The 21,510-nt window shown below is 35.1% G+C and overlaps 1 protein-coding gene across 1 annotated transcript in view; it reads left to right on the top strand.

Annotated features, from left to right (window-relative positions):
* COL25A1 (collagen type XXV alpha 1 chain) overlaps window positions 1-19,018 on the top strand; it is a gene marked incomplete at its 3' end in the record, with an annotated part of 303,353 nt that extends 284,335 nt beyond the window's left edge. The window contains exons 33-38 of the mRNA XM_083367097.1: window positions 2,908-2,961; window positions 6,127-6,153; window positions 7,055-7,108; window positions 13,441-13,527; window positions 17,994-18,032; window positions 18,986-19,018. Coding sequence (XP_083223223.1) covers window positions 2,908-2,961; window positions 6,127-6,153; window positions 7,055-7,108; window positions 13,441-13,527; window positions 17,994-18,032; window positions 18,986-19,018 — 294 coding nt within the window. The remainder of the gene's footprint in view (window positions 1-2,907; window positions 2,962-6,126; window positions 6,154-7,054; window positions 7,109-13,440; window positions 13,528-17,993; window positions 18,033-18,985) is intronic.
* Between the last annotated feature and the right edge of the window lie 2,492 nt (window positions 19,019-21,510).

Genomic DNA, 21,510 nt, shown 5'->3' on the forward strand with positions numbered 1-21,510 from the left:
GTCCTTCGGGAGAAGGGCGGTATACAAATTTAATAAATAAATAAATAAATAAAATAGTTTGAACATTCTTTGGCACTGCCTTTCTTTGGAATTGGAATGTAAACTGATCCTTTTCCAATCCTGTGGCCACTGTTGAGTTTTCCAAATTTGATGGCAAATTGAGCGTAGCACTTTTACTGCATCGTCTTTTAAGATTTTGAATAGCTCAGCTGAAATACTGTCACCTCCACTAGCTTTGTTGTTGCTCAGCTTTCCTAAGGCCCACTTCACTTCACATTCTAGGATGTCTGTCTCAAGGTCAGTGACCACCTCATCGTGGTTATCAGGGACGTTAACCTCGTTCTTGTATAGTTCTTCTGTGTAATTTTGCCACCTCTTCTTAATCTCTTCTGCCTCTGTTAGGTCCCTGCCATTTTGGTCCTTTATCATGCCCATTTTTGCATGAAACGTTCCCTTCATCTCTCCAATTTTCTTGAAGAGATCTCTAGTCCTCCCTATTTTATTGTTTTCTTCTATTTCTTTGCACTGTTCATTTAAGAAGGCATTCGCCATGACAAGGCAGTAATCCATGAAGGGGACAAAATCAATACATTTATCTATGTATTGTTTTCTCGTGGTTTGATCATTCTTTCTGAAAAAAAGAGTCAATTTTAGTCTGTTTCTTATTCTTTTTATGAAGGTAAGGATAAAGCACTCTGAATGCTGGCTATAGCAGTCAGCACACCTGGGCATTTTTCCATGGCAAATGACTATCTGCAATTTCTGTGTCCTTTTCACTTAATTCTGCTTTATCAGTTGCTTTCAGCACTTTTCCGCTGGGTTGTATCTCAGTCAATACTGATTGGAAAATTGCTTCTGGGTCAGGGTTAGAATTTTGCTTCTGCAGATGATTCATAGGTTACCTTTTTAGCAATAATCCACTGCAGAAGCTGAACTTGGTAGTGCATTTTGAATGTTTTGATTATGCCTTGGTCGAGAAGTTGAATTTTTGATATAGTGTTTGGAGGCAAAAGTTTCAGTTTCACACTTGTAAAATGATTCACTTATGGATGTCTAGTACAATTGTCCACTTCAAGGAGAATGGACTGTTTCTTCTTCTCTATTTTTCAGTCAATGCCTCTTATCCACTCCTCAAATAGGGCACAAGTCATCCGTGCAGATTTGTTACATTTCCAGGTGACAGGAAAGTCTTTGGGCTACAGGTTCTTGAATGAGTGTAGCTTTGCCAATTTACCAATCACCAAAGGTTTTAGCTTCTCTCTGGTTAAGCTAGCACAGGGGTGTCAAACTGCCGGCCCGTGGGCCAGACGCGTCATCAGGAAACCGCGCCTACTACATTGCCGGCAATGGAGAAAAAAAGTTCTGATATGTTGCACAATGTCACAAGATGTCACGAGTTTGACATGTCTGAGCTAGCACACAGCAGAACTGTGAAATATTCTTTAGAAAGTTTTCCACTCTTACATTTGTCACTCCTCATAATGAGGCTCCTATCAGGCATCACCTTTAAAAAGAGTCCACACTCGTCAGCATTAAAGATGTCATCATTTTTACTGCCAAATCAAAGTTAAAAATATTATGTTCTTTGATATTCTTCTTGAAAGAAATTCACTGCTACCAATTCTGCATTTTGCTTTTCTTGCCCTTGGTGCAGACTAGACTCAACTGGTCAAATTATAGAAAGTAAATTAATACCGTGTGTCAAGGTCCAGGTGGTCAAGATACAACTTACAGAGGTGATCAATTTAGAGAGGTTGGCTTTCTAATTGTGTACATATAGTGTATGTACAGTTATGAAAATTAGGTCAACTTAGGGAGGTGGTCAATGTAGGGAGGTGGTCAACTATGGAGGTTTTATTTTATGTTATGAATAATGTAAATACTTGAGATTTTTATGATATTCATAAAAAATCATACAAAAGGTACTTTGCCTTTAGAGATACAACAGATATAACAGAGGTGAGCATAGACCTATCACTATCTCTCATCTTGACTTACCTAAGGCTTATTTTTAATAGCAATTTTATTAAAAATTACATCCACAATAATAAGAAATTAATACAAACTAAAAAAAGGGAAAAATATGTGCAGAGAATAAAAATAGAAAAGAAAGCAAAAATAAGAATATTGTAAAGAAAAAAAGAAAAGAAATATAGAGAGAAATGGCTTTCCCTTAATACCACCTTACAATGCCGTGGTAAGGCCCCAATTGGAATAATGCATCCAGTTTTGGTCACCATGATGTAAAAAAGATGTTGAGAGTCCAGAAAGAGTACAGAAAAGAGCCACAAAGATGATCAGGGGACTGGAGGCTAAAACATATAAGGAACGGTTGCTGGAATTGGGTATCTCTAGTTTAATGAAGAAAAGGACTAGGGGTGACATGATAGCAGTGTTCCAATATCTCAGGGGTTGCACAAAGAAGACGAAGTCAAGCTATTCTCCAAAGCACCTGAGGCAGGACAAGAAGCAATGGATGGAAACTAACCAAAGAGAGAAGCAACCTAGAACTAAGGAGAAATTTCCTGACAATTAGAACAATTACAGTGGAACGACCTGCCTCCTGAGGCTGTGAATGTTCCAACACTGGAAGTTTTTAAGAAGAGACCGGACAGCCATTTGTCTGAAATGGTATAGAGCATCCTGCCTGAGCAGGGGGTTGGAGTAGATGACCTTCAAGGTACCTTCCAACTTTATTACTATTACTATTAATAACTTATCACCTTCTCTTAAATACAACAGATGATTTCTTCTTCCAAAGAAATGCTTCAAGGTCTTGCTGACCTACTAAAGGTTTCTTCTGAAAGCAAACATGGAGCCTTGGTGGAGGGTAAAAATAAGTTAAACATATTGCATAATAAAGTCTCTTTACTATATATGAGCAGCATTGATATTATTATATTTTAGGGTGAAAAAGGAATTGCAGGAGATCCTGGGCCCAGAGGACCGTATGGTTTGCCTGTAAGTTATATGATTTTTTAGAAGTGCAATATTTGTAAAATCCTTCATTGAAACTTGCTACATTTAATAACTATTCATCACAAAGAAATGCAATTAATTTAAATAGCAAGTCATGGCTCATGAGATCATCACCTTATTTCAGGTTTAGACAGATTCATCCTCTCAGTGCACTTTGCAAAAATAATAAAGTAGGTTTGACATAAAACAAAATAAGAAAAGCCAATATTGAATATCAACACTTTTATATTGCTCCTGCCATTTTTATAATTTTGTGAAGGTGTCCTTAGGCACCAAAGTATAATGGTAAGAATTTTGGCCAATAAAATGTTAGATTATTTTTTTAAAAAAAAACCTTATATAGCTCTCCAGAGGAAAGAGCAATCATGTCTTAATTATGCAAACCATTGTCTGTTGTTACGTTTTAATTTGCAATTTGAAGCAAATTTGATGAGTTGTTTTTGTTGTTTTTTTAAATGTCACATAATTATGTTATTGTCTTGTTTCATTAAATGTCTTGGGCAAAGAACTTTTGCTCATGAAACATTGATATAAGTAACTGCCTTGAATATTGCAATATATTGGAAGCAATTATTAAACTTTGTTAGCATGCAGGTATTTATAATGTGCAGATATTGAATTTTGTTTGATGTATATTTTATGAGATATTTGCATGTAGGTACTGTATGTATAAAATGAGGAGACATCTCTATATCCAGTATAATTTTTGGATAAATATTTTGACACAGAAATATTTTTCTATAGGTATATATGTATAACCTGAATTTGATGTTGTTTATTTGAAAACATTAGAATGTTTGAAAGTAGTTATTTTTGTGGGAATTTTTAAAGATTGAAATATACTTAATTCTTCTTTGCATCATGCATGATATCATTTATTCAAACTGCAAGTGAAACTGTGTGCATATGCACACGTGAAAGGGAGAAAGACTGCAGAAAAACACACAAATAACACATAAGCCAAAAATCATTTTTAGATGTAGTAGCTACAAATTGTCATAAATTTATTTAGCTTATATTTTCAATAGTTTTTTTGCAAGTTTTTACAATATTTTTACACATAGTGGGTTAGGACGCTGAGCTTGTCGATCAGAAGGTCGGCAGTCTGGCGGGTCAAATCCCGAGTGCCGCGTAACAGAGTGAGCGCCTGTTACTCGTCCCAGCTTCTGCCAACCTAGCAGTTCGAAAGCACGTAAAAATGCAAGTAGAAAAATAGGGACCACTACGGTGGGAAGGTAACAGCGTTCCGTGCGCCTTTGGCATCTAGTCATGCCGGCCACATGACCACGGAGACGTCCTCGGACAAGCGCTGGCTCTTCGGCTTTGAAACGGAGATGAGCACCGGCCCCTAGAGTCGGAAACGACTAGCACACATGTGCGGGGGAACCTTTACCTTTACCTTACTGCTTAGACTGTATGAAATTAGAATGAATCACTGTTATCCATTGTTCCATCTATTTATCATCATCTATCTATCTATCTATCTATCTATCTATCTATCTATCTATCTATCTATCACATCTTTGAACCACCCAACTCACTTAGATCAATTGCTTTATTTAATATCACAAAATGTTTTGCAAATGGAAGAGCATGAAATAAGTGCATATCCATTGACTTGCCTGTCAAATAAGTGCTGTGTTCATCCAAAAGAATCCCAAACATGGCAGTGGTGGTTTGCATATCAATTACTGAGAATCGCTATTTGTTATGGAGGAATTTACTAATCTGAAGAATGCCCATAGTTCCTTGGTAAAACATGCAGCCAGTCAAGGCAAAAAGACTTTTATCTGAAAAACTGAAGAACTGCTGCCAAACACTTCAGCAACTTAGATTACAGAAATATCTGTGTCAGGTTTTAAACCACACTCCATTACAATGTCAATGGAAACATCTGTTCTTCTGCTAGCTTGCTTTGTGACTTCATAATAATTTTTCAGCAGTTCAGGTGAATATTTCAATAGAAATGTTTTAGTAAAAATATTTATTAAAAATAATCATAAGGATAATTCCCAACTTTTGAGCATTCTCTATCTCTTCATGCGTTATACAGATAAGTATTCATTCCTACTTACTATTGTTTAATTCAGGGGACTCAGAAAATGTCCACCCTAACAGATCCTACAAGATGGGAAGAAGTGAATAAAAGTGATCATATTCATAATCAGCTTCCTTAATGCATATTCTCCAGAAAACTAGACATTTCAGGAACAGTTCTGTGTTAATCTCTGGTGACAAAAAAATCAGAATCAGACAGCACCTTTTCTGATTAGTAAATGTCATTAAGAGGCATAAGCTTTTGCAAGCCCCTTAATAACATTTATTAGTTAGAAAAGCTTCTAGCAGATTCCTAATTTATGCAAAACAAGAGGTCCTTGATTTGTAATATAGGTCCTTGATTAGTATTCTTTTAGACGCTTCTGAGTTTTCTTCCAGTGGTTCTATTGCTACTAAAATGACTTGACCAATAATAGACATGTTCATAGGCCTGTGTTCTTTTTATGTAGTGTGATTGTTAGCAGATGCCTTTCAATTCTAAAGACGTTCCAGTACCCCAAGGATCAATAAGACAGATTCTACTCAATGACATTTTGCCTCACCCAAACCCACTCTTGCAAAGTACCGAGTAATAGTTATAATATAATAAACATATGTATATTGCATTCCCTGATATTTAAATTATTTTATATTAATTAGTCATTGAATATGTTCAGTGGCATGGATTTCCACTCTCTTCCTTTCCTGTGCTCCATCAGAACTGGGGATAAGAGTTTGGAAGATTTTGTTTTTATGTTTTGCTTAACATGTTTTCTAAACTAAAAAATAGTTAACTGTGGTTTGCTGAAATATATCGTAACTCACTACTTAATGCTATTTTGCTTCAACAAAAGCATAATTAACAATAACCATAATAACCATAAGTGATACTTAAATATTTTCATGTTTAAGAGGGTACTCAATATAAAAAGGGTAAATGCATTGTACATGACTGTTCTTCATTTAGAGAACTTGTTCTTAAGTCAGTTTTGGATTCAAAATTGTATTTTGTACACAGCACATATCTGAATAATCCTGGCAAATATTTAACCCCATTCAAGTTTTATAAGAGCCTGGAAGTTTAACAAAACTATTATGGTTATTTAATAGGGCAAAGATGGTGAACCTGGCCTTGATGTAAGTAATAATTGATCACCTATTTGTCTGTGTGGTAGGTAAACATTTGTTTCAAGTAATAGTCGCATGCTTACAGCATGTTGAAGATTATCCCATTTCCTATGCATGACAATCATGCAGAGATTATACTCAACATTGTACTGTCATTTGTCTTAAAATAATACTAGAGAAAAAATAATACTACCATAAATAGTACCCCTAATGGTTTTGCAGCAATTGATGCTAACTAGAGCACGGATAAATGACCAAGGAATGACAAATGTTCATACAATTCTGTATTGTTACAAGCATAATACTAAGTGCATCAAACCTTACAAATGCAGTCGGTGGTGCTCAAAAATGCAACCACATTAAAACATCACCACAAGGCAACTCCTATTTGCAGCAACAGCTATTCCAAGATTTGGGGTGTTTTAATCATGTTATTATAAACAACACACACCCAAAAAAGCCTACTAATGTATTCTAAAACAGTGAAAACCTCATCAGAAGTTGTTCCCACAAGGAACTAGCGTTTCTAGGTTGCTACAGCATCTTTGATTGCACATGCTGACTGCAATTGAGTTATATCTTATCAGAATTAAATTAGAAGCTGCAGTTAGATGTTCCAGTTTGTGCAAAGTCTTTGGAACAGAAAGAAGTTAATTAGAATGCTATTGCCCATTTGTTTAGTGCCACTAAACCTCTATGAAGCATTTGTCCTTGAACATTGCCAGCACTAATTTGCATGTAGGAAAATGAGAGTAATTTTCTATCAATTCTTTTTTAGTTTCAAACTACTCAATGCAGAATTCTTGGGAGTGGGGCTGCTGGAATGCATAACATAGACCTCTACAGTAAAAATAAACCCACATATCAGTATACAGAAGCCAATAGAGATGTTTTTGTTCATTTTTTATAGGGATTCCCTGGTCCACGTGGAGAAAAGGGTGATGTAGGAGAAAAGGGAGAAAAGGTGACCTCAATGCTATTAATTGTTGTTTGATTACTTAGCTTAGTCAGCTGCTCTCTCTCCCAGACTTACAATTTGTCCCATTAAGCTTGTCTTTCTTCTTTCTGTGTGCCAAAAGGCCCTATCACTGCTTTACTAGACAACTCAGAATGTGAAACCAAGCTTCCACCCAGATCCAAAAAGATCAGCATTTTCCATAATAAGAGAAGGGTTTTCTCCCTCTAAGACTCCTTGAAGTCTGTGTTTGTTTATACTGTGGTTATTGGCAAGAGACATTGGAGTAGCAGTAGGACAGGAGACCCTGAGCCAGAGTGACAGCTTTTGTAAATCGATATACTGGTAGGCTACAGACTTCAATTAAATGTGTGCTGTATTTATACTTTGTAAGCACCTGGCTTTATTGCGGAGAAGATGAAAACTAAGCTAGGAGCACTTTGGATTAATTCCGAGATAGTTAATTGCATCAGATTCCTATTGCAAGTGATAGCTAAACATTTAGTTAGAGCACTTAGTCCTACTGAGACAGTTTCAATGTGGTTGTTATTGGATTGCCTTCACGTATAATCATTGAATTTCTACTAGAATATGCAGTGTGGGAGCTCTGAAATATATGCACGTATCCAGCCCGTGCATGGACCTCACTCTCCAATTCTTTAGGTTTATTTTCACTGTGAGGCACACTATGCACTGTTACTGTACATACCCCAATATTTAGACATGCAAACGTCTCCTTTTTTAGTTCAGTAGGTGGTATTTAAAACATCTCAGCAGTTGAAGGATTTCCAATTTATTCTCCTTAGATTTCTGTGAAAATTCAATTGAGTTTTGATTCTGAAATAGCAAAAATAAGATATGACAGGAATTCACATCAAACTGCTCAAAGCAGAAGTCAAAATTGTCTATAGGCTGGCTGTTTCAGATTGCTAATATACAAAGAAAGAAGCTTGCAGTAGTAGCTATTCTCCACATTATAAAGATGAAAGAATGTCTTTATTATGGCAGGAGATTACACTGCATTCTATGCCCTTGAAGTGGTAGGTTCTCTTAGTCCCAATTCCGATGATCATGCATTAGGCATGATTCTTTTTTGCTGAAGAAAGCCTATATTCCTGCTCACCAGCTAGAATGGAAATCCATGTTCATACACCCTACATATATTAAATATTGTGTTGAGCCTTTCTTCCTCGACTCATCCATTCCAGTGCTTAGCCATAGAAGATGAAGTAGTACAACTTTGGATGTGATGTAAACAGCATCTGTTCCTTTTCAATTATGTAATTCATAAAAGAGTTGAAAGATGAAATAGAAGTCATTCTGTAGGGTAAACAATTTTGTAATATTTCATTGGGGTTGGGCAGAAAATGAAAACCTAGATTGGAAAATCTGCTTTGAAATAGCCAGATAAACTTTGCATTGAAACTTTGCTTAGGCTTATTCCCTCCTTTAGTTCATTTTCCAAAGTTTTCATGTTTTCCCTGTTGACAATATTGGGGAAATCAATTCCGTGGAACAATTTCTAATTAACAGAATTGGGTGAAAAATAACAGGGTTGCAGCACCACCTTCTGCAATGATGAAGTATCGCATAGAGAGCAGAAATTAGTGAGGGGAAAAATATTTGATCTCCTGCTGATTTTGTATGTTTGCCCACTGACAAAGAAATGATCAGTCCATAATTTTAATGGTAGGTTTATTTTAACAGTGAGAGACAGAATGACAAAAAAAATCCAGAAAAACGCATTTCAAAAAAGTTATAAATTGATTTTCATTTTAATGAGTGAAATAAGTATTTGATCCCTTCACAAAATATGGCTTAGTTTTTGGTGGCAAAACCCTTGTTGGCAATCACAGAGATCAGACATTTCTTGTAGTTGGCCACCAGATTTGCAAACGTCTCAGGAGGGATTTTGACCCTCTCCTCTTTGCAGGTCTTCTCCAAGTCATTAAGGTTTCGAGGCTGATGTTTGACAGCTCAAACCTGCATCTACCTCCACAGATTTTCAATAGGATTGAGGACTGGAGACTGGGTAGGCCACTCCAGGACCTTAATGTGCTTCTTCTTGAGTCACTCCTTTGTTGCCTTGGCCGTGTGTTTTGGGTCATTGCCATTCTAGAATATCCATCCATGACCCATTTTCAATGCCCTGGCTGAGGGAAGGAGGTTCTCACCCAAGATTTGACGGTACATGGCCCCTTTGATACAGTGTTGTCCTGTCCCCTTAGAAAAACACCCCCAAAGCATAATGTTTTCACCTCCATGTTTGACGGTTGGGAGGGTGTTCTTAGGGTCATAGACAGCATTCCTCCTCCTCCTCCAAACACGGCAAGTTGAGTTGATGCCAAAGAGCTCAATTTTGGTCTCTTCTGACCGCAACACTTTCACCCAGTTCTGTTCATTGGCAAACTTCAGACGGGCCTGTACATGTGCTAGCGGGCGCTGCAGGATTTCAGTCCTTCATGGCGTAGTGTGTTACCAATTGTTTCCTTTGTGATTATGATCCCAGCTGCCTTGAGATCATTGACAAGATCCTCCCGTGTAGTTCTGGGCTGATTCCTTGCTGTTCTCATGATCATTGAAACTCCATGAGGCCAAGGGAGATTGCCAAGCTAAGGTTGGACCAAATATAGTTTCTACAGAGACTTGGCAATGTACCTGTTCAATTTTTTAAAATTGTGCTTGCCAAACTGGTTTAGGATAAAGCAGAGTAAAGTATTTCCAAAGTGTAGCATTTCCAAAGTGTAGCAGGAACATTCAGGGAGATTGAGAGAAAGTTTTCAGTGCAGTAAATTTTAATAATATTGGCAACTTCCATTTTTCCTCAAGCTATTTTGTGAATTTCTTCCAATTTACTTTCCTGTACAAATGTATGCTTCCATGAGAGATCATAAATATAACTGCAGACCCTATAACTCTGTCAAACATACTAGATTTAGAGCTGGGTTGAAGGGAATGAAAAAAGAGACTTCTTATAATAAATAATAGGCTATTCACACTTTACTGTACTGTGTCACAGATTAGACCAGTGCTTTTTCAAACGTTTTCCTTCATTACCCAAAACCACTTATCAAAAAGTCCTTGTTACTGCTTATCTGAAAGTCCTTATTTAAATGTCCCTGTCATGATTAGGTAACAGGTTCATCAGTCATTATCCAAGAAAAAAAACACTTTTATCCAATTTTGGGTAATTACCCAGGTTTGGAAAGCACTAGATTAGACATTAAACCCCAGTCTGTTGTGTGCCTCCTACCTGTGTGGTTAATTATCGATTCTGTGTATTGTGCAAATATAAAGGTAATTTAGGTAGCCAGAATTTTAACTTAAATGTCAGTAAGCATATTATGTGATCATAACCTCAGAGCCACTTGGTTCAGAGAAAATTGGAAGATCTCCAAAATCAGCTTGAGAAAAATAAGATGGAGCCCATAGAATAACAAAATATAACTTTGAAAACTAAACTATAAGCTTACATGCTTAAAGAAGAGCTGTTACAGTTTAGAGAACTAGGATATCAATCCTGAAAGAATAGTATTGCATCATAGTATACAATATCATTGACTGATGTTTGCTTTTCCCAGTCACCATTTATTTACTGGCTGAACTAATTATAAAAGGTTGGACTGGTTCAGTCAGGTGAAAATTTGTCTTATGGAGTCAATTGTACCAAAGATGAAATTGCTTTTAAAGCTAAATAATTACCCCTAGATATTCTAGATGCAAATAGGGAACTGATATTTAGACTAAAATTTGCTCTTAAAATTTATTAATATGATTATTTAGTATACTATTTAAAACTCATAAATATTAACACTAATTCTAAATCTTGTATCAATAAAAATGTTCCACATAATTATTTCCTGTCAAATTTGAAAAGTGTGGGAAGCTGTATTTTTGCATAAGCAAGATTAAAAGGCCCAATTTATTTTCCATTTATTGTCCTTTCAAGTTACTCTAATCCATTTTTGTTGGCTCTTCTGATTCATGGTTTGGTCAGAATCTACAGTCAGGGTTTGTTTATCTTCCTTTTTTAAAAACTCCTTTTGTTTTTATGTACTGTAACATCTTTATCATTTACTCATGCCTCCCTTCTAGCTCAAAGTGGCATACAAAGCACTCCATCTTATTTTTTAGAGTTAGCACATTTGTAACTCATATTTGGAGAAATGTCCTTTTTAATGTAGAACTTAAATTACCAATATTAAAGATAAAGTCTGTCAGGTTGATCTAACCTAAATGGAAGTGGAGTGTTTCATACAGTAGTTAATTCCTTTGACTCATAGTTTCTGGGTTATGTCTGCAATTGTTCAGTTACTGCTAGGAGCTTCCCTCATCATTTTAAAAGTTCATCATATTTTGGCCCACTGCTGAAACTGATGAATAAATATTTGTTGTAGGATATAATACAGTATATCTCTCCATGAAACTGTGTTTGACCCTCATTAGATGTTTTGTCTTATGTCATAGTACCTTGTGCATTTTGTGCAATTTCACTTTTTAAATATATGTTAGTACAATAATTGGTTATGTTGATTTAAAGGAGGTTCTAATTTTGGAGGGGGGATTCATTGAGAGACTTTAAGAATGCACTGCTTTAGGCAATGAAATATTAAATATTACATTACAAAGCAACTATTCTAAATATTTATTTTCTGCTGTAAATGGATGCATATTTTTGATGTGAAAATGAGTGACTGTCTATTCCTTATATGCCACTCCAATCTTTTCTGCCTTTCCAGAGGTGCATTTCTCCCTTCTCTTACCTTTTTTCCTTAAAATTCATCTGGTCTTTTTTATCCTTTTCCTTGCAAATTAAATCCTTCCTATAGCTTAGACCTTGATAACCATTCCTTAGTTCTACTAATTGCCTTTCTGTTGTATCTACTCTTAATTTGTGTCTGTGTGTGTTTAAATAGAGTCACTTTTGGTTTTGTTAAGGACTGTGAGCCTGAAACTCATTTGCCATTGTAACTGATCAGGTGTGAAAACAATTCTAAATTAGTTCTCAAAAGTGTCCTCCATTGCCTTCTGATAAAGTCATTTTTCTCAGGTAGCTGTTCTTGTCTCCAAGTATCTGTTTACAGAAAGCTCTTAAGTCTCAGACTAAATATTGCATATTTTCTTTGAAATAATGTCTATTTTCAGACAAAAATGTTTCTAATTTAGGCACATGAATATTTTAATCCAGGAAGAAGGCCATAGAATATAGAGCTCTAATTTGGAAACACATTGGAATACTTTAGACTGAGACACATGGGTCTTCAGAATGCTTTTGCAGTTTTGGACAAGGAATTTGAACTTTATCACTTAATTTTCTTGATTGGCTTCTCCAACTTTAATGCCTTTCGGTTGTGTTAAACAGGACTTTATCTTCTACTAGAATTCTGTTTGGGGAAAGCTGATCCCTAACACATGCCCTTTAATTGGATATTTTAAAAAGGAATTAGCCTAACATGTTAAGATCTTTATAGAATTCATAAAGAAAAATCAAGAAGTACAACTTGCAACAAACCGAATCCATTAAAATTTTTCTCCTGAAGTCCGACTTGTTTTTTTATTGTGAACCCAATAAGATTCTAACAGTGCATCCAGTTTAGAACACTTGAGATGTAACATTTTTGTAACATCATTGGGGATCTCTTCTGAGAAAGAACCCCATCACCAGATTGGAAAAAGGTAATCTAGCTCTAAAACTGATGTCTTCAATGTATATTGAGATTATTCTGACCTGGCATTGTGTCCACATAGATAGAGGTAGAGTTTCTTTAAGGATGAGCAGCTTGAAATGTGGAATTTTCTCTTCCATTAGAAAAAAAGAGGAAGTCTTTGTGGACAGGGTCTTACTCCCTAATGTCAGTGATACTGAGAGACACTTGCCTCTAAAGTGCAAATGCATATAATAAGTAGAAAGTTCTTCCCCATAAGATGTAAATCTATCTGAAAAAACAGTTATCTTCTTGTAGAAAACAGACTCAACACAACCATTAGGAAAAGTATCACAACTCCCTTGTTTTTAAATGACTGGCAAGTTTTTGATGACCCCTTAGGATGAAAAAAAAATCAACCTAATTCACAATTACAAGTCCTGCTTTAGAATTCAAAGTGCCCGTCATTATTGCATTAACGCAGAAGAGCAATGTACCGTAACCAAACTGATGCAGTTAATGCTTCTGATCATCATATAACTTATTTTTTTACCTAATGCATCCTGCAAACTAGAACAGAGTGGTAAGTGTCCTTTCAACCCTCCATTGGCTATTAAACAAAAACTTTTAAAACAGATTTCTTCGATTCCCTGAAAAAGAATAAAATGTGTTTTATCCAAACCATTGTGTTCACAGGGGGAAAAGGGAAAGAAAGGCAAAAAGGGGCCTAAAGGGGAGAAAGGAGAACAGGGTGCCCCTGGATTAGATGCACCTTGTCCATTGGTATGTCTCACTCATCTCTTGGAAATGTCTCCTCTTACAGTAGATAATATAACAAGTTGTCACACTGCAGAGAGGAGCAAGCTACAGTATGAGCAAAGTTGTTATTCATTTAAAGTCATAATGCACTTTAAACATAATCATGATCTGACCTATTTCCATGTAAAATATTCTTTCAGATTGTTACTAATGGAAGAGTCTTCCATAATTTGTGGTGCAGTGGCTCGTGCGCAAACTCATATTGGCCATGTAGATCATGTGTTCAGCTACAAATCTAAGAATGGAAGCACCCACATTTTACTGTGCTTCTCTTCCAGTCAGCTTGCTCCTCTTTTTTCTATTTGCTTGTTCCAGCAAAGTTGATGTAAAAGACATTTCTTAGTAACGTTGCAAGTTAATCTTTACAAACAGGGATTCCGTGGAATTAAGGGGGAAAAAGGGGAGCCAGGCCAACCTGGTCTGGATGGGCTGGATGCCCCTTGCCAATTGGTACAGTATTGCTCTTTCCTTCCAACCCTGCATGTGATTCCTACATTTCTAATCAGCTGTTTCCAATGTAAAGTTCACAGTAACCAGACTTTGCATTATATGTCCCCATACATGCATGTGCATGATCAAAGTGGCCTGCCTTGGTGATGATAACAGTATCCAGAGATCACTCCACCTCTCAACATCAGCAGTATAGTGTTGGCAAGTCATATTTACATTGCACAATGGTTCTGAAGTTATTTTACTACAACATCTGCAGTCAAGTACAATTTTCTACTTAAGATTGTTGTCTTTCTTCCCCTCCTTCCCCTCACCAATAAAACATGTTCTGCCATACTTAATATTAATGAAATTGCCCTCTTTGTTGATACAGAATAGTTCCACAATACCCCAAGACTAAACTACTGATATCATATATCATGTTAATACTTGCCCAGCCCCTAACTGTGAATTCCATCTGACCTCACTCATAAAGGGGTTTTATGATTTTGAATTATAATTATATTTGCATGTTCTTTATTTTTTTAAAAAAATGGCACTGGAGTAATAAAGTATATGCTTCTGATAGAAGAGAACCGGAGGGTTAAACTGTGGAGCCCTTTGTGCTCCCTGAGTTTGGTTGTTTGCTTGTAGACATTTCATTATCCAACTAGGTAACATCACCATACCAATGAGTGTGGGGTTTGTGCTCAACTCCCACCAACAGTGACGGGATAAGCTGTTGTATATAAACAAGGAAGAAACCATACACTTACTATCAGTGATTATGTAATGAAATGTTTGCAGGCAAACAACCAAGCTCACAAACCACCAAGGACTCCAAAGTATATATGCCTAAGAAAAGAAGAGAAATTCTCATTCAAAGCACATAAGTGTATAACCAGTGATACTTTTCTAGATATGGCTTCCCTGGGAATACATGTCTCTCAAACAAGTAATCTATCTTACATGTCTATTCCTATTAACTTTTTGCAGGATGGGCATGAACAGACAACCTAGGCAAGGAACTCTTAATGTCCACACAAGTCCTTTGACAACCTCTGGGGTTTCTGTTCCTGATATTCCACTTATTTGCTTTGACTATCATCTGTTCTCATTAAGCAAATGAGGAAATTGAAAACTTGATTTGCTGTTTGCCCTTGGGGCAAGTGTACAGAAGGAAGCTAAAAAAAAGTGAGTGAACAAGTAGAAAGTATGACCTGGAGCTAGCATTATCTCCATGCTTGACCTTCTGCTTATCCTAATAGATACCAGTAGATGACAGGGAGACAAACCCACTGTGTGCTTACGGATGAATACAAACAGTTCAAAGGGTACGGAGGAGTACAGTACTGTACAGTACAGTACAGTAATGGAGGACAATGATATAATGCATTACAATAGGCAGTTTAACTGGAATGATCAGTTTAGCTTTTGTTCTGCAATTTCTGGATTAGATTTATATTCAGTTATGGGACACACCAACTGAGATTGGTAGTTTACCCTCAGTTTAACAAAGGATACATTGAGCCCAAGATTATTAAAGTTAGGTATAAACATTCTTATATAGAATTACATAGTCATGTAGGTTATATTAACAGGAAATATTCTTGGAATATTTCTGTCTGCTATTCACACGATCACGTCTCCTACAAATTGCAATGTTATGTTCACTTCAAAATAAGCTTTATAAATCCTTCTTAAGGAATTAATGGCCTGCAGCCCAAAGCACTTATTGTCTGTTTCTTAAATGTTTTCAGCATAACAGTCTTTCCTTTGGATCTTAATTTCCCACGATACATACAACAGTTCCCTACTCTTTGTTAGCATGAGTTCAAGCACCTACCTATACTAAAATTCTACTTGTTGATCCCTTTCCCTTGTACCAATCTGGCAAACATTTCAATATTATGAAAATATGTTTTCTTTTAAAAAATCATCATTATCTACACATTTCTAGAAAATGCCAAAAACATTTTAAAGGGTAGATATATTTGATCTGCATGTTTTGATACTGTATCTAGTTTAAGCATGATTCTCTAAAAAATGAATGGAAAAGTTAAGTTGATTTTTTTTAAGCACATCTGTAATCTAAATTGTCAGGAAAGACTTTAAGTGTAAACTCCATATTTTGTTTTGTTATTGTTTAACAAGAAGCTATTGTTATATATTTGATTGCAAATAAATAAAGCATGTCTTGATAATTCTTTGAAGTATATTTGACTGAGTACAGTATTGTTTCTATCTGGAAATCCATTAAAACTATCCGCTAAGGCACCTCTTAGCAACTTCTTGCTTAGCTGCTTTTTATGTTTATTGCAGGTTTTTTTCTGTTCTACTCAGCCATGTGCAATTTTTGGAAATTGCCTGGACAAGTCCCTGCAGTACTCTTACAAAGGTTTTTCAGAAGTGGTTTACCATTGCCTTCTTATTAGGACTGAGAGAAAGTAACTAGCCTAAGGTCATACAGCTGACTCTGTGCCTAAGGCACAACTAGAACTCACGGTCTCCCTAGTTTTTATCCTGATGCTATAATCACTACCTCAAACTTTCTCTCTTTATTTAAATTATCACATTATAAACTAAGGAGGGGAAATTATTCTAACATTGAAGTAAATGTTATACAACTGTCTAGACTTTGCCAATATGTTTCATTGGGTTTTTCTTATAATTTGCGAGCAAATACTGTATCATAAAGCTTCTCCATATATTCAAATAGTGATCCTATGTACTTACAATCCCACAACCATTAATTAGCAATATATTAATTATCAAATCCAAATTCTTAGATTTAATAGTACCTGATAACATACTACAGTATCTTATACTTGGAATAACATTTGGTCTGTCATCCTCCAGAACAAAGATATCCTTCAGAACAATGATATGCCACTGTTTGCAATATTGCACAGATACACTATGTTGACTCTGATATAATTGATATAAAGTTAATTAGAATGAAGTCTCTCTATTTACAATCAGAATATAGTTAAGACAATAGAACTAATCTTATTTGAAAAAAAATTCTGATTTTAGTCAAAGATAGACACCATGGATTTAACTGATAGTAACTTAAAATTAAGTTACTCTGTCTCGTTAAAAATATCCAGTATTCAGACAACAAAGAGACAAAGTAGTCCACAGTCCCCCTCTTACATATTAGCTGAAGGATACTTTGTAGGTTAAGTTCCCAAGTAGGAAATGGAGGATTTTTAGCATTCATAAGAACCTAAGCATTTACTTTATAAATGTAAATCCAATCACGTTAGCCAGATGCAATAGTCTAATGCTTCCATATTAGCTTAATAATTTATTTTTTATTTATTTATTTTAATTCCATTTATATCCCGCCCTTCTCCGAAGACTCAGGGCGGCTACCAATATCAGTTATGGACATTAACTTGTCATAATTTCTGAGAAGTTATATTTGGTTTTCCTTCATAACTTTTATTTTCAAACCTTGCATATTGAAAATATGCCATTAAGTTTGAGTATAGCTAAACTATATTATTTTGGGACAGTAATTCCAGTGCATTCCAGACAAAAACAATGCTTGCTCATGGAAGGTTGTTTTGGTTATTTTATATTTTTCCAAGTCTATCTAATTTTCTTGAAGAGGACTAACTAATCCTACTCAAAACCAAGAGATCTATAACATGATTGGGATTTTAACTCTCATCCATTATCACTAATATATATATAGATCAAAGCCATAAATACATTTGCATGGAATAAGGCATTTATTAATGTATGGTGTTCCTCTGAATTGACTTCAACTAGTTGTACAGTAGTATGGTTGCAGTTAATTGTTCTTCTACTACAAGCATGGAGAACATATGATTATATACATGAGAATTTCAAAAATTGCCATGCACTACATGTTTTATTATTTGAATTTTGCTCATTTTCCTAAAGTACAATTGAGGCATGAAATGATGCTAAAATTGGTGAGGTGTATTATCAAACTTAACAATATACTTTGATTTCCCTTATTCAAACAGGGGCCAGATGGGTTACCAATGCCTGGTTGCTGGCAAAAGGTGAGATCACTCAAATATTCTTATGCTTACTTTTTAATCTCTCAATATTATATACCATCAAGCATCAGTAATCTAAATGACATCTGTTAACCCAAGGAAATAACATGAACAAATGAAGAAAAAAGCATTGCTGATATCCCTTTACTAATCAGGTGCCTGTACTGCTGCAGAAAAAAGGAAAAAAATTCTCTTGGTCCTTTAACTCCTATAAGCTGAGGGAAGAATTCCATTTATATATCTCTTTATCCAGCTTAGTATTATTTATACAGTTGAAACATGCCTTTGAACAATACTAATATTGCTAAAATGTTTTTCTGTTTCTTTGCAGTGATGAATCTAACCTTGCAAGCATGAAGTTGTGTATATAATACATCACCTCCTGTATTTATAATTGAAAATGGAAGCATTGGTTTTACAAGTTTGAAATATGTTTACATAGCACTGCTTCTATTTATTTGTAGTAGTCATGTGTACATATGGCTGCAATCTGGCAAATATAAACTGTGCAATAAATGTTCAGAATCCAAATATTCTGTCTATAGAGCTAATCCCAATAGAGTGATCATTCATAGACATTTAAATTGTTTCTGCAGTTTTCTTTTTTTTTTTACATATTTTTACATTACTTTTATTTTTGGTTGCATTCTTGTCTTACTTGGCTTGTGGACAAGCATGGAGAAGAAATGCCCTGAATTAGGTTACATTAGTTTGTGACCACATATGAACTCAATAACAGATTGCCACTGGAATATAATGACTCTGTTGCCATGTTCACCCTCATAAACTCTTACAATATCACTGCTCCATGTTCCCAAACTTGCTTGAGCAAAAGCATGATTTATGTGCTAAAACAGCTTGTTGTGTTACAATGGTGGTTTGCTGTCATATGCTACAGTGGTTGCTTGCTGCCAAATTCACTTGACACATTGAATTGTTCTTTCTATCATCTCAAGGGAGTCACACCATGGCTTATTGCAAAAAAATGATACAAGGAGATTAAGACAAAGTTCTTGAATTTGGAGGGAACTTCAGTTCCTTCTGATGGTGGATGGCTTCCAGTCTTCTGGGTGAAACCATCTTTGTGGAAAAGAAGGATGATACCTGTTCATCAGCCTCTGTTTGCTTGCATTGCTCACAGTCAAGAAGCATGGATTTCAACACATGTTGGATTATTTTACCAAGAATGAAAGAAGCTGAAGATCATGCTTTATGAGTAAGATGATTGAGTTGCAGAGACATCAAATGGATCATTCAATGATAGGTCTTAGTATCAACTGGTGGACAATGTAATCTTCGAAGACTGCTACAATATGTGTTTCACATGTTGTATTTTCAAGGTGATAAGAAGTGCTTTGACAAAAGTCACTATAAAATGCCTTCCTCTAAAATAATGAAATGCAGTTGACTTTTCATGGTTTACCATTTGGATTTTAGAAATTCCTGGTCAATGGCATATGCGTGTACGGGCTTGTAGAATATATTTAATTATAATTGATCAATGGTTAAATGTACTGGCCTCCTTTGCTTTCAAGTTTATAGACATTCAGGTTTTGAAGAAAATATTTGTGTTTCATTTTTTTTAGGCTTCTCCAAAAGTAAAGGACTTTTGTTGACCTATTCATTTTTTAAAAATTATTCCACGTCATGACCCAAATAGTATGGAATTGGTAGGAGCTACAGTATAGGCTACCTTGTATCACAAATATATTGCTATTTTCATCTTATTCTTAAATATATATATATTTCATTTCTCTGTTTTGAACCCTTCTATTCAATATTTTTATATTTAAGCTTATATTCAAATGTATGCTTGTAGACATTCTAAGAAGCTAATTAATGTTGCTAATTAATTTGCTGGGGGAGTAGAAAATATGGTCGATTTGATGAATGTTCTGCAACGTTTTAAATCTACTAAATAAGAAATTCCATACCCTTTCAAAAAAGTCAGTGGGATATTTTAAAATTAGATTAACAAATAAACATCCATTGTTGCAAAATGTCATTTTTATCAGCTTGTAAATAGACTTATATTTATCACCATACCAAATATTAGTTAAATCTCAGTACTACTTTATACCCTTTAGTATACCCCTAACTTCCTTTTTTAATTTAATTATTTTGTTTACAGACCATTTGTGCACCACCCAGAATCCACTGGAGATGGGTGACCAATAAATTTAAATAATAATAATAATTAATAAAACAACATTGCTTTTTTGGAACTAATGATCTTTTTCTCAATATTGAAGCTTTCATGTTAACATTTTTCAGTGTTTCAGTGATAACCTCTCAACAGCAGAGGAGAACAATTTAGTGCTCAGGAAATTCAGAGAAATGAATGCCTGCTTTTACTAAATATTTTCTTATGGTTTTCTTATATTTTTATTAACATTTGTCCTTTCTGCATGGAAAGGTTGAATTAAAATTTTTGAAATGCAAAACTAAGAGAAATTAGTCAGTGTATGCATGTATAATTGTGTACACATACATAAATACTCATATTTTAGTATATATTAACAGGTATTTTCTCCCATGTAATGCAGATATTTGTTTGCAAGATAGAAATCCTTTTCTCTTTTTGCATACAATATTCCCTCCTCAAAATCTACCTAAGAATCCTCCAATTATCCAGGAAAAAAGGGGAAGTCTGTGAAGCTAGTGGTAGTGAGAGAAACAATTTCATCCATTTTTATTTCTAGTTGATGGATAATCTTGAATTCCATCCATTGGTTTCCTGTATATTAATGTTTGTCAGACATGTAAGATGAGGACCATACATGAAGTTCCAATTAAACTGATTTATTACTACTCATTCTTATTGGACAGGAATCTATTCAATTAATTGTTAGCACTATTTTGGCATTAGATAAGAGTCAACAGAATTCAAGAGGGATTGGATTTTGTGGCTACAAACAAACTATAGGCTGAATCCTTTTATGAATCTGCTCCCTGCTTCTGCCACTCCTTTTCCTATAATATTTTATGCATTTCTCTGTAATGTAAAGTATTTATTATTCTATCCTCTCAAACCCTAATATTTAATTTTAGATCTGGTCAGACATTATACATATGTAAGCATAATGCCCGAACACTAGGCATTAGATTGTTACAACCTGAATGGCCCCTTAAAAAAGAAATTTATGTGTTCAGATGTGCCATTTACAAAGTATTTTTTAAAATTCTTTTTCTTCCACTTTATAAGAGTCTACATATAAAATAAAATACCTGGGACTAGGAGTGTTCCTTATATTCTCATTAAATATTACCTTTTTATGTTTGTAAAGCTAGTAATACTAGCTATCTATGAATACAAGATGAGAAAGCAGCATGGAAATATCAAACGTGGACTTACCCTATAGCTGGTAATAAAAAATTAAAAATGGCTGTCGAGACCCCTTCACAAATCAGGCCTATGACCCTGATTTGTTTGTTAGTTTATTTTTCAGTTTACATTTAAAAGAGTTAATGATAGGATATC

This window comes from Vipera ursinii (assembly GCF_947247035.1).
Source record: "Vipera ursinii genome assembly, chromosome: 7".
NCBI lineage: Eukaryota > Metazoa > Chordata > Lepidosauria > Squamata > Viperidae > Vipera > Vipera ursinii.